Source organism: Fonsecaea pedrosoi, assembly GCF_000835455.1.
Source record: "Fonsecaea pedrosoi CBS 271.37 unplaced genomic scaffold supercont1.5, whole genome shotgun sequence".
Taxonomy (NCBI): Eukaryota; Fungi; Ascomycota; class Eurotiomycetes; order Chaetothyriales; family Herpotrichiellaceae; genus Fonsecaea; species Fonsecaea pedrosoi.
This window is the reverse complement of record NW_013550611.1, coordinates 3088837-3103826: the sequence shown is the minus strand read 5'-3', so window position 1 is coordinate 3103826 and position 14990 is coordinate 3088837. Positions and strand designations below refer to the sequence as shown.

At 52.1% G+C, this 14990-nt stretch overlaps 4 protein-coding genes across 4 annotated transcripts; 3 read left to right on the top strand and 1 right to left on the bottom strand.

Annotated features, from left to right (window-relative positions):
• Window positions 1-830: 830 nt before the first annotated feature.
• Z517_08595 (guanine nucleotide-binding protein alpha-3 subunit) lies at window positions 831-2187 on the top strand (the record flags this gene model as incomplete). Its single annotated transcript, XM_013427110.1, has 6 exons — window positions 831-960; window positions 1019-1364; window positions 1426-1554; window positions 1605-1734; window positions 1793-2031; window positions 2088-2187. 6 exons carry the CDS (start codon window positions 831-833, stop codon window positions 2185-2187), a joined length of 1074 nt encoding a protein of 357 aa, XP_013282564.1.
• Window positions 2188-4303: 2116 nt separating this feature from the next.
• On the top strand, window positions 4304-7673 carry Z517_08594 (uncharacterized protein; the record flags this gene model as incomplete). Its single annotated transcript, XM_013427109.1, has 10 exons — window positions 4304-4494; window positions 4561-4573; window positions 4636-4671; window positions 4728-4789; window positions 4845-4948; window positions 5001-5078; window positions 5129-5994; window positions 6214-7333; window positions 7389-7511; window positions 7573-7673. 10 exons carry the CDS (start codon window positions 4304-4306, stop codon window positions 7671-7673), a joined length of 2694 nt encoding a protein of 897 aa, XP_013282563.1.
• A 602-nt stretch (window positions 7674-8275) lies between these two features.
• Window positions 8276-11123, top strand: Z517_08593 (uncharacterized protein; the record flags this gene model as incomplete). The annotated part of the gene is made up of 9 exons (XM_013427108.1): window positions 8276-8325; window positions 8433-8601; window positions 8641-8846; window positions 8937-8964; window positions 9043-9106; window positions 9240-9319; window positions 9444-9615; window positions 9670-9710; window positions 9816-11123. The coding sequence occupies 9 exons, from the start codon at window positions 8276-8278 to the stop codon at window positions 11121-11123; spliced, it is 2118 nt and encodes a 705-aa protein (XP_013282562.1).
• Window positions 11124-12370: 1247 nt separating this feature from the next.
• Window positions 12371-14853, bottom strand: Z517_08592 (uncharacterized protein; the record flags this gene model as incomplete). Its single annotated transcript, XM_013427107.1, has 4 exons — window positions 12371-12559; window positions 12612-14613; window positions 14667-14741; window positions 14789-14853. 4 exons carry the CDS (start codon window positions 14851-14853, stop codon window positions 12371-12373), a joined length of 2331 nt encoding a protein of 776 aa, XP_013282561.1.
• Between the last annotated feature and the right edge of the window lie 137 nt (window positions 14854-14990).

The window sequence follows — 14990 nt, the reverse complement described above, 5'->3', positions numbered from 1 at the left end:
GCACGATTATTAGTTGATTGACCTTGGGGGGACCACGGGGACCTAGGGGAGTGCCTAGTGAGCCTGGCCACTGGGACTTTAGCCCACCAGTCTGTCCTCGGTACCCCTAAGCGTGCCTACCCAACTATTCGGCTACTCCGCTTAAAGCTGGAGGTTCTGGCTGGCATTGGCACAACTGCCACTTACTACTGCCAGCGCCAGCCAGCACAGCTCCTCGTAACTCGCTCTCGCACTCGCACTTGGGTCCTTGTTCTCCACGATCGGCCCATTCCACCCTCTCGTCAGCTGGCGACTACTTCATTGGTAACAAATCTCTCTTCTGCTGTAACAACCTCGCCTTGCCTTGCTGCCCTCAAACATCCTGTTGCGCGACGACGTTCTCTGGCAGCGAGCTCTATACACAACTTTCCCGTTCGTTTCCCGGATTCTATATCTACAAACTTTGGCTCACCTCCAGTCCCTTCGCACCCATCTTTCATTCTACTAAGCCGCTCCAGCCCGAGTCAAGCTCCACTGACCAGTGCGAATCCTGGTCTCGGCCCCGACCACCACCATCATCAGCATCTCGAGGTTATCGACGCTCTCAAGTCTACCACGGTGCTTGCGAACCTGTCCTCCACATCTCCAATTCTCCCATTCGAGCCTGCGCTGCTTCAATATTTGAATCCCCCCGACCTCGATAACGACGTTCAATTGCCCTCCCCCCCGCACTCAGGCCGCAACCACAGGAGAACGCCCGTGCAGCTCCCTTTGCAGCTGCAGTCGCATCTGGCGCTGCTTCTGCAGCGCTGTCGCTGTCGCTGCGCTACATCCAACCCCATCCCTTCGACATGGGTGCATGTGGAAGTAAAGAAGCGTCGGCTGAGGATACGGAGCAGAAAAAGAGAAGTCAGGCGATAGACAAGAAACTAGAGGAAGATTCCCGCAGGTTACGGCGAGAATGTAAAATCCTACTGCTCGGTAGGCGACTTGAACAATTATGTTAGTGCATACAGTTGACTGATTGGTAACCTCGTAGGGTCCGGTGAGAGTGGCAAGTCGACGATTGTGAAGCAGATGAAGATTATCCATCAGAATGGCTACACACAGGAAGAAAGAGCGCTTTATCGGCTCACCATCTACAAGAACCTCGTTGACTGCATGAAGGCGCTGATCGGCGCCATGCAGCAATTTGAAATTGAACCAGAAGATCAAACCGTCAAGGACTACGTGGACTACATAATGGACTTTAACGTTGATCCGGATCCGGACACTTCGCTCGATCCCAAAGTCGCCGATGCTGTTCAAGCTGTCTGGAAAGATCCGGCCTCAGCGAAAACAATGGAACGACAGAGTGAATTCTACTTGATGGATTCGGCCCCATAGTACGTCGTGGCGTTCATTTTCAAGGCAAAATGAAGGGCCAACCCGCTCACACGTGGACAGCTTTTTCGAAGAAGTGCGAAGATTGGCCGCGCCCGACTATATCCCGAACGAGGCCGATGTCCTGCGGGCACGCACAAAGACGACGGGTATTTATGAGACGAGATTTACCATGGGCCAATTGAGCATCCAGTCAGTACAGACAAGGGAAATCGGGGGCGATCTCGCTAACTTTGTACCAGCATGTTCGATGTAGGAGGGCAGCGCAGTGAGCGCAAGAAATGGATCCACTGCTTCGAGAATGTCACATCGATCATTTTTTGTGTGGCACTGAGCGAATATGACCAAGTACTACTGGAAGAATCGAACCAGGTATGCAGAGGGCCGGAGCAAAACAGAGGTGGGATGGATTTGCTGACCGCCATTCTAGAACCGGATGATGGAAAGCCTTGTACTCTTCGACTCGGTCGTCAATTCCCGATGGTTCATGCGGACCAGCATCATTCTCTTCCTCAACAAAGTCGACCTGTTCAAGGAGAAGCTGGGTCGATCACCACTAGGGAACTACTTCCCTGATTACTCGGGCGGCAACGACGTCAATCGCGCCGCCAAGTACCTGCTCTGGCGGTTCAACCAAGTGAACCGAGCGCAACTCAACCTCTACCCTCAGTGAGTCCTCGTCTGCCGGTACATGGTCACTAGCATCGAACTAACTGCGTGTGAAGCCTTACACAAGCCACAGACACGACCAACATCCGGCTGGTTTTCGCCGCGGTAAAGGAGACCATCCTACAAAATGCCCTGAAGGATTCGGGAATATTATGAGAGCCACGACCAGAACCCATTTTCGTTTGTGTTTGGAAATTGCATTTTGCCCGGCGTCCAGCGTTCTCATATGATGAATCGGGAGTCATGACGGGATGGGATGGCGCCACTACCTCGCGCTGCTATATTTTCTCTGCCTGGAGGTCATTGATGTTGCTCGACAGCGGTATTCCGACGCCTTGTTTTGTTCTTCCTTGTTGCTGCCAATCCTGAGCTTTTTGAGTTTGTCGCCGCAAAAAGTTCGCGTTTTGGAATAGTCTTTTCGTTTGTCAAGTCAAGAGTTGGAGCGAGTGGAGAAGGATATTCTTGCACATGTCAAGGCTGCTACGGCGATGGGCTGTCAATTGTTTGATTTTGGGATGAAGGGCTGACTTGGTCATTGGATAACCACGACATTCGCAGGATGCTTGGGATGGGATCTTGACCATTGGGCAGATATGACGGACAACGTTAGCGTTCGCTGTCGCTCTCAGTCAGAGCCATCCCCCTAAGAACTGGAGGCAGGAGGCGGGACAGCATTTGGATAGTTGGCTGCAAAGCGAGATACGACATCTAAAGGCTGAAAACGTCGCCGTGTACTCATAATAAGACACTATTTCAACGTGGGAAGTTTTGCTTTTGTGCAACATTGGCACCATCAGAGTCTCGTGCCTTGGATTTGGATCGAAGCCCAATGTGGAAAGCAATTACACAGCAACCACGGGTGGATTACAGGACATTGTGATTTTTCCCGTCATGAGCCTTGATGAGCTCAGCATCGGGATGGGACATGGCTGATGCACCCTGGTGCAGTGGTGGTCTGATATCCCACCGCAGCCTCGCAGAAAGAATTTGGGTCAGGGAGAAGAACGGGCGGTGGCACATTATTTCGCCTTTGATGCCTGCTCCGGGCTGCTGTACAGCGGGTTAAGACAGGGCTTCGGTTGGCGACGGCCTCTTCCTCCCACCCCAACGCATCCAGGTAGCTTTCCGTCGAGATGGACGGGAAGGTGGGCGGTAAATCAATCCAATGGGATGCACTCGCTAGGGTGGATTAGAAGTGCAGCTGGTGTGGAGTGTAGCAAAACCGGGGCGGAAGCAAGAGAACCATAATTATCAGGTCGATATCCCAACTCTTTGACTTGGCTAACGAGTAGAGGTCGAGAAGGGCTACTCGTGCGCCATGATTACCCCGCCATGTGGCTGCCCAAAGGATAGCTTTGTCCGCCTCTTTGGCCCTCGTGTTCGTTTCTTTCCTTGTGGCCTTATTCCTTCAATGGAAGTATGTAGGGGGCTGGGTTGGTGTACGGAGTAGTAGGTTTCAATCGATTGTTCAGGCTTCAGACCAATATGACAAGGCAGTAAGTAGCATCAACGAAAGGGCTGATGTAGTAATATGGAACCGAGTAAAACCACGCCACTCTCGTTTGCACATGCAAAGTGTTTTCTTGGCCTCTGGCCCCGTTGCCGTGGAGCTTGAGCTCTAGCTTGGAGATACAGGCGCAGGTAGCTGTCAAGGTGGGATACAGGATCTGAGGCGCGTTAAATCTGGAGAATATGGCGTAGGGAATCCTCTTTTTCGTGGCTCACCGCTTGGTCTAGCACGATATTCAAGGTCGGGCGTTGCTGTTGATCGACGATGGCTAGATGCGACACTACTGTAGAGAGAATGATTCATGGTCAAGGTAATATCCCAAGCAGATGCTCGTACAGAGCCCCGCCGTTGCTGGCAGTGCGCTAATGCATACCGCATGCTGAATGATGGAGCTGGGATAAAATGGCCCGTTCATAGGCTGGATCCGGTTTTGCATGGCATCCATCGCATTGCATTTACAATGACGATAAGTCAATAAGCCCATGAGGCAAGGGCAAGGCCCAGGGCGAAGCAAACGACACTTCCATTGGCTTTTCACAGCAACCCAGCTTCCCCTTCCTTCCCGTCCCTGTCGAAGCTATACCACGTCCTGGCCTGCCCCTCTGTCCTCACAATTTCTCCCTTGCAATTACTCTTCCGCCCTCACCTCTTTTCTAGAGGCAACTTAACCTTCCAGGCCCATTGATTTTCCTCGATATTATCCTTATCACTCTGCCCTTCGTTTGGCTTGCTTGGGTAGTCTAGTCCTACCCCGCCGACAACATGGCCACCGCAGCCACCGCAGCTCCAGCCCCGCGGGAGCGTAAACCCTCGACGAGTGCTCCCATTTCGACCTTAGTAGGTCCTGTCGGCCCTGGCTTTACTCGACCGAAGCACAAGCGGACTGCCACAGGCTTTGGAGCCGGTGACATCAAGGCCGTGGAGTCAAGCATCCCGGAGCATATGCGAGAGGCGTAAGTAGTGGCCCGTCTCCGATACCACACAAAATGAGCATACTGACCTTTTCTTTACGACAATAGCTGGAGAAAATTTGTAATGAGCTCCTAACAGCTGTCTCCCACGTTCGGCGACCTTTCTAACCCTGATCTGGACAGTCCCCCCGTCCGTTCACAACCAAGGAAGAGTTTGAGGTCAGTGGTCGACTTATCTCTGAGCGAAGACACACAACCTGACACTTCCTCAACAGGCAGAATGTGTCAAGCAGATCGAGACCACCTTGGCGCGATCTCTCTTCAACTGCGACGAGCTGTATGTCTTGCCAATCTATTCCCATAACCACCTCCTCACGTTGATCCTCACACAGAGCCGCATATTCCGGGACTGCGCTGGCCTTCCGAAACCGCCTCATCATTGATTGGAACAAGACCCAGCAGAGGCAGACATTTGTCGATCAAAAGAGAATCTACTGTGAGTGCTGGGAAAGCTGTGGTGGAAGGTTGGAAGCTTACAAATCTGGAAGATCTCTCCCTCGAGTTTTTGATGGGTAGAGCACTAGACAATGCAATGCTCAATGTTGGATTGAAAGACGTGGCCAAAGGTAGGTCATACGCCACAACGCCGTCTTGGGCGCGCTGACACTGCAATTAGACGGTCTCGCGGAGCTTGGATTCCGCATCGAGGATATCATCGAACAAGAGCACGATGCGGCTTTGGGCAACGGAGGTCTCGGCCGCCTGGCTGCATGTTTCCTCGACAGCTTGGCTTCCTTGAACTACGCTGCCTGGGGCTATGGCCTTCGATACCGATACGGCATTTTCAAGCAAGAGATTGAGAACGGCTACCAAGTTGAAATCCCGGATTACTGGCTTGATTTCAACCCCTGGGAATTTCCCAGGCACGACGTTACGGTCGATGTGCAGTTCTATGGTTGGGTCAACAAGTTCACGGATGATGAGGGCAAACAAATTGTGTCCTGGCAGGACGGCGAGGTGGTCACCGCGACTGCCTACGATGTGCCCATTCCCGGCTATGGAACTTCGACCGTGAACAACCTGCGCCTTTGGTCCAGCAAGGCCTCAAGTGGCGAGTTCGATTTCTCCAAATTCAATTCTGGCGAGTATGAGAGCGCCGTGGCCGACGAGCAACGTGCGGAAACGATATCAGCCGTGTTGTACCCGAATGACAACCTTGAAAGAGGCAAGGAGCTCCGCCTGAAGCAGCAATACTTCTGGTGTGCCGCGTCTCTGCATGACATCGTCCGCAGATTCAAAAAATCCAAGCGCGAGTGGTCCGAATTTCCCGAACAAGTGGCCATTCAGCTCAACGACACGCATCCGACCCTTGCCATTGTCGAGTTGCAACGAATCCTGATCGACATGGAAGGCCTCGAATGGGACACCGCCTGGGACATTGTCACCAAGACATTCGGTTATACCAACCACACTGTTTTGCCGGAAGCATTGGAGAAGTGGTCCGTGCCTCTGATCCAGAACCTCCTTCCACGGCACCTTCAGGTTAGTAGCTTTTCATTTCCTTGATGTGCCTCGTATGTAGCTCCCTGTATTGCCCACACTCAGACCCGAAAAGGCACCACGACTCGAAGGTCAAACAGGCAGCGCACGATGCTGGTCAAGAACCTTATCTTCTTGTATCCCATGGATCTTACATTATATGTGCATGGCTTTGCTGCAAACCACGTCAAACACCGTTACTAATATGGGATTTTGTAACAGATCATCTACGATATCAACCTGTATTTCCTCCAGTCTGTCGAACGTCGCTTCCCAAAGGACCGGGATATGTTGGCCCGAGTCTCTATCATTGAAGAATCCCAGCCCAAGATGGTCCGGATGGCCTTCCTGGCAATTGTCGGCTCCCACAAAGTCAATGGAGTGGCTGAGCTGCACTCGGATCTGATCAAGACCACCATTTTCAAAGACTTTGTCAAAGTCTATGGCCCGGACAAGTTCACCAACGTCACCAATGGCATCACTCCCCGACGATGGCTGCACCAGGCAAATCCGCGTCTGTCCGAATTGATTGCTTCAAAGATTGGAAGCTACGAGTTCCTGAAGGATTTGACACTGCTCAACAAACTGGAACCGTTTGCTGATGACAAAGCGTTCAAGAAGGAGTGGGCGGAGATCAAGTACGCCAATAAGGTCCGACTTGCCCAGCATATCCTGAAGACTACCGGGGTGAGCGTCAACCCCAAAGCGCTCTTCGACATTCAGGTCAAACGCATTCACGAATATAAACGCCAGCAACTCAATATTTTTGGTGTGATTCATCGTTATCTGGCGATCAAGGCCATGACCCCTGAGGAGCGCAAGAAGGTTTCGCCTAAAGTGTCCATCTTTGGCGGCAAGGCAGCTCCAGGCTACTGGATGGCCAAGACCATTATTCATTTGATCAACAAGGTCGGCGAAGTCGTCAATAAGGATCCCGATGTTGGCGATCTGCTCAAAGTGGTCTTTGTGGCAGATTATAATGTCAGCAAGGCGGAAATCATTATTCCGGCCTCGGATATCAGTGAACATATCTCCACGGCTGGTACCGAAGCCTCGGGCACCAGTAACATGAAATTTGTGCTGAATGGCGGTTTGATCATTGGCACTCTGGATGGGGCGAACATTGAGATCACGCGCGAAATCGGAGAGCAGAACATCTTCTTGTTTGGCAATCTGTCCGAGGACGTGGAGGACTTGCGCCATCACCACTTCTACGGCAACTACCAGGTCAACCCCGAACTGCAGAAGGTGTTTGACTGCATCAAAAAGGGCACTTTCGGTGACGAGGCTGCTTTTGGCGCCCTTATCAGTGCTATTGCGGAGCACGGCGACTACTACCTTGGTAAGAATCTTGGAGCTTGAACAGCAGGTCAGAGGCTGACGAAATGACTCCACAGTGAGCGATGACTTCAACAGCTATTGCCAGACACAGGACCTCATCGACGAGGCATACAAAGACCAGGACTCCTGGGTCACCAAGTCGATTATGAGTGTGGCCCGAATGGGCTTCTTCACGTCGGGTACGTCCAACTGCCACATACTTCCATATAATTGTGTGTAGTGAGCTGACCTGGTATCTAGATCGTTGCATCAACGAGTATGCCGATACGATTTGGAACATTGAACCTCTCGACGTCAAGGATGAAAATGAGGTCAGAGCACGAACTGGTCTTGATACTTAGACAGAGAGGGTTTGAATGGTGTTCTTTCCTTAGACATCAGACCGGCAATGATTACAGAAAGAGCCTTGGCTTCATCAACCCATTGAACTGAGACCTCTCGAATTAGGAGTGTGGGAAAATAATGGATACAGCAAAATCAACCCTATAAGATTGCACTCGGGAATTATCAGCCAGAGCAGGAAGATGGAGTTAGCGGCCGCAGAGAATGATGACGACCTCATTGAACACAGTCACCTAAGTACCTAGTATGAAAATTGAGCACGTAGTAAGACAAGCAAGTTTACAAGATTGGAGATGTTCGCGCTCCGATTTCGCGATGTATCAAGGGGTCCTTACGGTAATTGACCGAAGTCTTGGCACTGCCTGAAATTCCGGCAGCGGCGCCAAGGGCGGAACCACGTGCAAATCGGAGAAACTAAGATCCGAAATCCGATACGGACTCCTTTCTCTCATTCCTCAGCGGAAACGGGCATTCTTGTTTCTGATCACACGTCGACTACATAGAGGTGCGCTTCGTCTCTGCCTCTGGGATGCGTAATATAATTTCCCTGCTTGCCTTTTTCTGTTCTTGACATGCCTTGCATATTGTTTTCATCTTCAACATGACAACCATTACGCCGCAGGTCGCCGTCGTTGACTTCCACCACGCTCGGTACGTTGGATCTTTTCGGGTTTATTCAACCCTGGTCCGTTCCCCAATAGCTTCATATTTCACATGAGACAAACTCCTTCCTTTGACTAACGGATCGTTGGGATCAGTGGTCCAGAGATTGAGTTCTGGGTTCACAGCGATGGCGAAAACCTGTATAAATTCAACGATTGGTCGTTGCTGCCGTTCATGGCGCTGTCTGACGGCGCGCACGCCATGGCGGAGGAGTTTAGCTATTTTACGCTGCTCGACAACCGGAGCCCCGACGCTGACCCTGTCGTGACTTCTCCATCAAGTGCAGAGGCGAAGCCACGCGAGACAGGAGCGGTGACGAGCGCGGCCACGAGTCTGTTTGGTATCTCCTGCACGCGACAGATCCGGTCGGAGAAACTCAAGCGCCGCTCCGTGGACGTCACGCGGTCGACTGTCCAGAAGGCCGTGGTCGTGATCTCGCCCACGGCGAGAGGTATGGGGGAGTTGAGGGAAAGGCTGGGCATTGTCACGGCGGCTTGGTTTGCGCAAGAGTAAGTTTGGAGGCCTAACCACTTCCGTTGCCTTTGGGCGTGGCGTGGGACGGTGCGTCGCGGTACGGGAGTGGCTGATGTTTGCGATAGAGATTTTTCAGACATCTCGATTTTGAAGGTGGGTGAGTTTGCCTGCACTCTGGCATGCAAAGGAAAGACGTGATGCGCGAAAGATGCTGATCGTTCCGCTCTACAGGAATTTCAAGATAGTCTGGTCAGAGCGCCGCCAACGCATGAGGACGGGAAGGATCACAATTTCGGTACGTCCCTGGCTGATCTATATCCTTTTTCATTTCTAGTATCTTGTGCCATTAGGTGACTCGCTTTTGGATGACACACTGGAACGAACTCGAGTCTCTGTGCGAGAGAAGCTGATTTCGGGATTGCTCATAGGTCTCTCTCTGAGAGAAATGATATATGAATTTCGACATCAGACCTTGGCTCTGGTCAAATGCCTCCTGCTGCAGCGAAAGGTAAGATTTTTGCCTACCCGGACACTTCTTGCTGGACCTCCCTGCTCAAAACGTCCCTCGTTTCTGCCAATGCGATGCAGTGCTCTCTGTCTATCATACTTACACATTGTGCTTTCTGTTGCAGATGCTCTTCTTTGGCTCCAAGTGTGAAAGGCTGTGCATGATGCAGTTTGCCCTGATATCGCTCATTCCTGGACTTATTGCAAACTTGCAAGACGCGGCAGATCCGAGCCTGGACAATTACGCACAGAAGGCGCAGAAGGCGACGAGCCTGAGGACGGGCGATAGATCCTCGCGTACGTACTTGGACACGCATGGCCACTGGGAAAGACGCTGACACGGGTACTCAGTATTGGCATTTATGGGCTTGCCATTACAGCTGTTTGGAAAGGTGAGTCTGCAGAGGAGAAACTCCCGATATTTCTTTGATAGACTTCGATCTTCATTCGTACGTCCGCAGCGGCTAACCAGCTCCATCGCTTGGGCGGTTTCCTAGGGTTCAATCTTTGGTCCATACACGCCCCTCCAGCAACTTGACATTCTTGCCGACTATGACACCAAATCCTACGTCGTCGGTTCCACCAACAGCCTCCTCCTCCAGCAAAAGGAAAAGTACAGCGACATTCTCATCAACCTCGACGAATCCAACTCGATGACCGTCACGTCTCCGTCTTTGCGCGCCGCTCTCGCCCTGAGCGCCGCGGATCGACGGTGGATCGACTACCTCACACAGACCGTTCTGGACACGTGGGATCCAGAAAACCCGAGCCGGCCGAAGAACATGGGCTATGCCGGTTCGGAGGATGCCATCCGCATGCAGTTCGAGGAGTACATACTCTCGTTACTCAGCAGCATGGCCTATCAAATCTACCACGAAACCGTCTCGGAAAGCGGCATCCCGGCTTCGGTGGCCAACATCGAGAACTTCCCCGAACCGGGAGACACGGCGACGGATTTCAACCCGGAATTCCTGGCCATGTGGCGCACGACGAATAATTTCGCCCTGTTTGACCGCCTCACGCGGGGGAACCGCATCTTCGACATCATCGAACCACGGCACCCGACCGGTGGAGGTTTGACGGTGGAGGACCTGCAAAGGCGGGTTGCGAGGGGAATGGCGGAGCTTCACCTCGACGAGAAGGTCAGGGAGGGACGCGAACAGTTGGGCCGCACGCTGCAGAGCGGGCGGGAGAGGGTCGAGGCCGGGATGGCTAGGTTTTGGGCCGAGCTGGAAAAGGCGCGGGAACAGCGGGCGCAACAGCGGGCGAACAAGACGACAAGCGGGAGTCACGGCACGGCGAGGACCAGCGGGGAAGGCGAACAACATCAAGACCTCGCGACGAAGCCGTCCGCCGCGGCTCTGTCGAGCGCGAGCTCCAACTCAAGTTGGATGGTGGTCGAAACCGAGGGAGAGCTAGGCAATGGATCCGCACCATCAAAGACGACGCCGCGGCCTGTCTCGCCTCCCTCTTCCTCCTCGACCACAGGACCTTCCTCTTCGACAGGGGCAGCGGGTGGTTCGAATTGGACGGCATCACTCCGCGACCGGGCCCCGCGCGTCGACACGTCCCAGATCCAAGCTTCGGCACGCGAGGGCGCGGCTCGTGCAGGCGCGTATCTCAGCGGCTGGGGCACGTGGGCCAGGGAACGGATTCAACAGCAGAATCAGCAGACGCAGCAGACCCAACAGACTCAGCAGCAACAAGTGAAGGGGACCCCGTCGTCTCAGACCCCGTCTCAGATCCAGAGCACACCTGGACCAAACGAGGCGGGGGATGCAGGGGGCGGTGGTGGAGGGGGATGATTTTACCAGATGGTTTGGTTTGTTTATTGAGTGATTGATTTACCGGAGTGGGCGATCGATTGAGCGATTGAGCCAGCGAGCGAGCGAGCATCGAGCATGGAGAGAGCACAAGGAACAAGGTCAGCGTGGTTGGTTGATTGATTGATTGAGGACAGATCCGGGGTCCGGGGGGGGGGAATGAGGTAGCACACTCGAAGCAGTATTTACAAGAAGTAAAATGGAACAGGAGCAGGAATAGGACCATTCTTGGGCATGTTCATCCCGTCGCCAAAGACACCTACCTACTGTATCTACTTGCAAATGTTTCGTGGTGGGTAGCGTAGCGTCAAGGCCATTCGTTCCCTCATAATTTCTTCGAATCTATTCCTTGCGACGCTACACTGCGAAAAGACACGACAAGAGCACAAAGTCTGCAGCGAGAAAAGGGATACCTCGTTTCTACTGTATGAATGTATGTATGTATGAATGAATGCGTGTATGTAGACTGACTACCCAAGTCCGACTTCTGCCTGTTGGAATCGCCTCAATCGCTCACGAACGCCATTGTGACCTGTAAACCGCGGATTGGGATGAAACAGAGAGTCTTCTTTTTTCATTGTCATCATACCACTCACTAACGGGCCCTTGCGTGCGCGCGAAACACAACCAGCGCCAAATGCTTCTCGTCATGACCTGCCCAAGACCAAGAACCATCCTTGTCCACAACCTCGTTATTGTCCTCGGGGGACAAACGCACGCAAGCATAATACTCGGTGCCGTTCATTCAGGCCCCTTTCCACAGTTCCGGCCCATTGATTCTAGTCGACTTTGTGAAAAACTCTCAAGGGTTAATGTGCACGCGTCGTCAAGTCGTTCAGTCGAATTCGTTCCCATCAGAAGCCTTGTTTTTCCCCCACGCTCCGAGAACTGCCCGGTCGAGTCGTGACGCTGATCGTAGGAGAGAAAAGAAATTGAGAGAGAAGCCAATGCAGTCCGCTGCACCACCGCGCAATGCTGTTGTCCGTACCATGCGTGTTGATTAGGTGAAATCGCCCGTCAACAAATCGTCCAAATCCGTCCACGCCATTCGCCCTGATTCACCCTTGTCTTTCGAGTTCTGAGAATTCTCTGCCTGGAATGTCGGCAAAAGCATAGAAGAAACATCCACTGAAGAGACTGGTTTCCTCTGGCCGACAGCTGTAGCCCCTCCAGGGAACCAATAGATTTCCCTCTTTGGAGAGAGCCATTCTGCACAAAAAGTGCATTACTCATGCAATGTACGCCAATTCGTCATTGTCCAAACGTTCAATGTAATCTTTCTCCATCAGGGCGTCGATGTTTTTCTTGATGTCGGAGATTTTGGGGGGGAATCGGTTACGGACTTGGTTGATGACTTCCTCGACCAGATGGACATGCTTGAGCTTCTTGCGACCTTTCATAATACGAACGATCACAGCCTGATAAAGTTAGCAAAACGCACACCCAGCAACACAACTGCAAGACACCTACCTGGAGTAACAGTTTTCGATCCTCCTCAATGGTCTTGTGAGTGTCTTCCGATTCTACCTTTTGTTCGGATTTGACAGTGATATTCAGGTTAATCTTGACCTTCTTGTTCTTGAAGTTGTAGTTGAGCGAATAACTAGTGCCGGGTGCCGGCTTGCCGTCTTCGGGCGACGAGATCAAGACGCGCGCTTTGCACAGGATGCCGATCGCCGGTTCAATTGTTTCATCGGTCAACTTGGTAAGTTCTTTGATTTCGGAATAATCCATCTTGTCGGAGTCGTTGAACAGAAGCAGGATGGCCATCTGGTAGGTGGAAACTTGAAAGGTATAGGGCACTTTCTGGCTCTTGATATAATTAGCTCGAATCTCGCCTTTGCACAACTGCCACAGCCATGTCAACTTGCGACCATTATGTTTCTGGTCGTAGAAGCGGGTAAAAGACTCGATGGCTTTGCTGACTTCAGCAGGAGGGGCAAATGGAGTGTTGGGAGCATTGAGAGGCCAGAAACCCGTTCCCAAGATTTGGAATGTCGAGTCGACCGTCCTCTTCTCGTCACTGTCCTCGAGAATCTTGTCATGCCAGTCTTTGTAGGCAGTATTGAGATCCTTGGAAATTTGTACGTCTTGGAACATTCTCTGAAGCTTGTTAGTGTACTCGTAACCACATGCCTCCTTCAATTTGCTGATCATGCTCGTTTCCGCATCGTCTGATACTGAGCTCGTGTGCACTAGACGCTTGGCCAACATTCGGGAATAGAACTTCTGGAACACGTCCTTATCCTCGATGTATTTAAACACGACCATAATCTGTACAAGAAGTTCTTCAAGCTCAGACTCGTCTGCCGCCTTGGCGCCTTTCTTGAGGAGTTGATCGGCGTATTTGGCAAGCAGTTCAGGGGATCGAGTAGAGTTGGTTTTGCAAACTTGGTTGTGGTTGACAAATTCCTGGCAAGCATTGTCGAGCGACCGCACAAATTCGGATTCTCCCGTAAAGGCGACATTGACGAGTTGTTGATATTTGCCGTGGATTTCGAGCAACGCATCGACATAGACTTTTGGTTCAAAGCTGTCTCCTTGGGCCGCAACCTTCTCCACAGCTGCAATGCCGGCTTTGCGGACGTGGCTCTCGAATCGCGTCCTCAGGGGGTCCAGCCCATCCTTGATTCTGGACAGGAGTTTGTACATCCGCGCAAGGTCCTCGGTACGCTCGTTGTCGAGCAGCACCTGAAATTCATCTCGCAACAGGACAGAATGAGCGCTGATGAGGGCTTCGTTGCACGTTTCCATAAGTTTTTTCATAATGTCCGGGTGCAAGTAGAGGCCCACACGCTCCTTTTCTTCTTCTAATCTTGCCTCTGCCTTCTTCATGTACTCGACAACGCTGTTCTCTGCCACAAACCGGCGGGACTCGTTGATGTAGTATTCTTTGGTGGCGAGGATAAACGGGCGTTCGAAGTAAAGGCGGTAGACGTCCAACGTGGATTTGCTGCTGTCATGCTCATCCAAGCCGAGGGAGACGAAGGAATCGACAATGGCCTTGATCTGCATCTGATCAATAGTCTCGCCGTTGCGTTGTTTTTCAACGAGTCTCAAGACCGCATCCATTACCTTGCCCTCAACGGCCTTGAAGAAGTCGTCCTTCCATTTAACCAGGTGGAGCGTGTAGACGTCGTAGACGTTCTTCTTGCCTTCATCAATTTCTCGCTTCACCCAGTGCCGATTCAGGTATCTAAAGAGGTGGTTGTTGTATTTTGCAGCGTCGGTATACCGTTTCCACTCTCGGATGTAGAAGGCCAGCAGCGCCTCGTCTGTGTGTGATTCGGAAGCGGCCAGGACATCGCGAAGATGTCCCGTGAGATATTTACCAAGGAGGGTGTAGAGCTCCTCGCCCAGAAGATGGGCGCCTCGATGAGCGGGACTCAAGGTTCCTGGTGAGCCACCCTGACTTTGATTCGTGGCTGCTTTTTGCGAAGTACAGAAATTGTGAACCGCGGTATACACGCCCCTGGCATCAGGTCAGAAAAGACTACTACCTGCGCAAGGGGGATTTTAACAAACATGTATGTCTTCATGTCAAGACCCTCCTGCAACTTGTTCATTACATTGTCGACGTTCTTTTCGAGATATGTCCACCTAATACCGGTCAACAGGGGCTTTTGTTTTCATTGTGACATCCTTACGTAGAATCAAGATCGTCTCGCGCTCGCATCGCCGGGTTAGAGGCCGTGCTCGCCGTTGGTGCCATTTCGGGAGGATATCTTTGTCTTCACTGAAGACTTGGAGAAGTATTGTTGCAAGGAGCAGATATAAAGGTCTGGGGGAGGGGGCGAGAGGTTATGTAAAGGCGACCGTGGCAAACGGAAAGCAGCCTGGGTGTTGTCT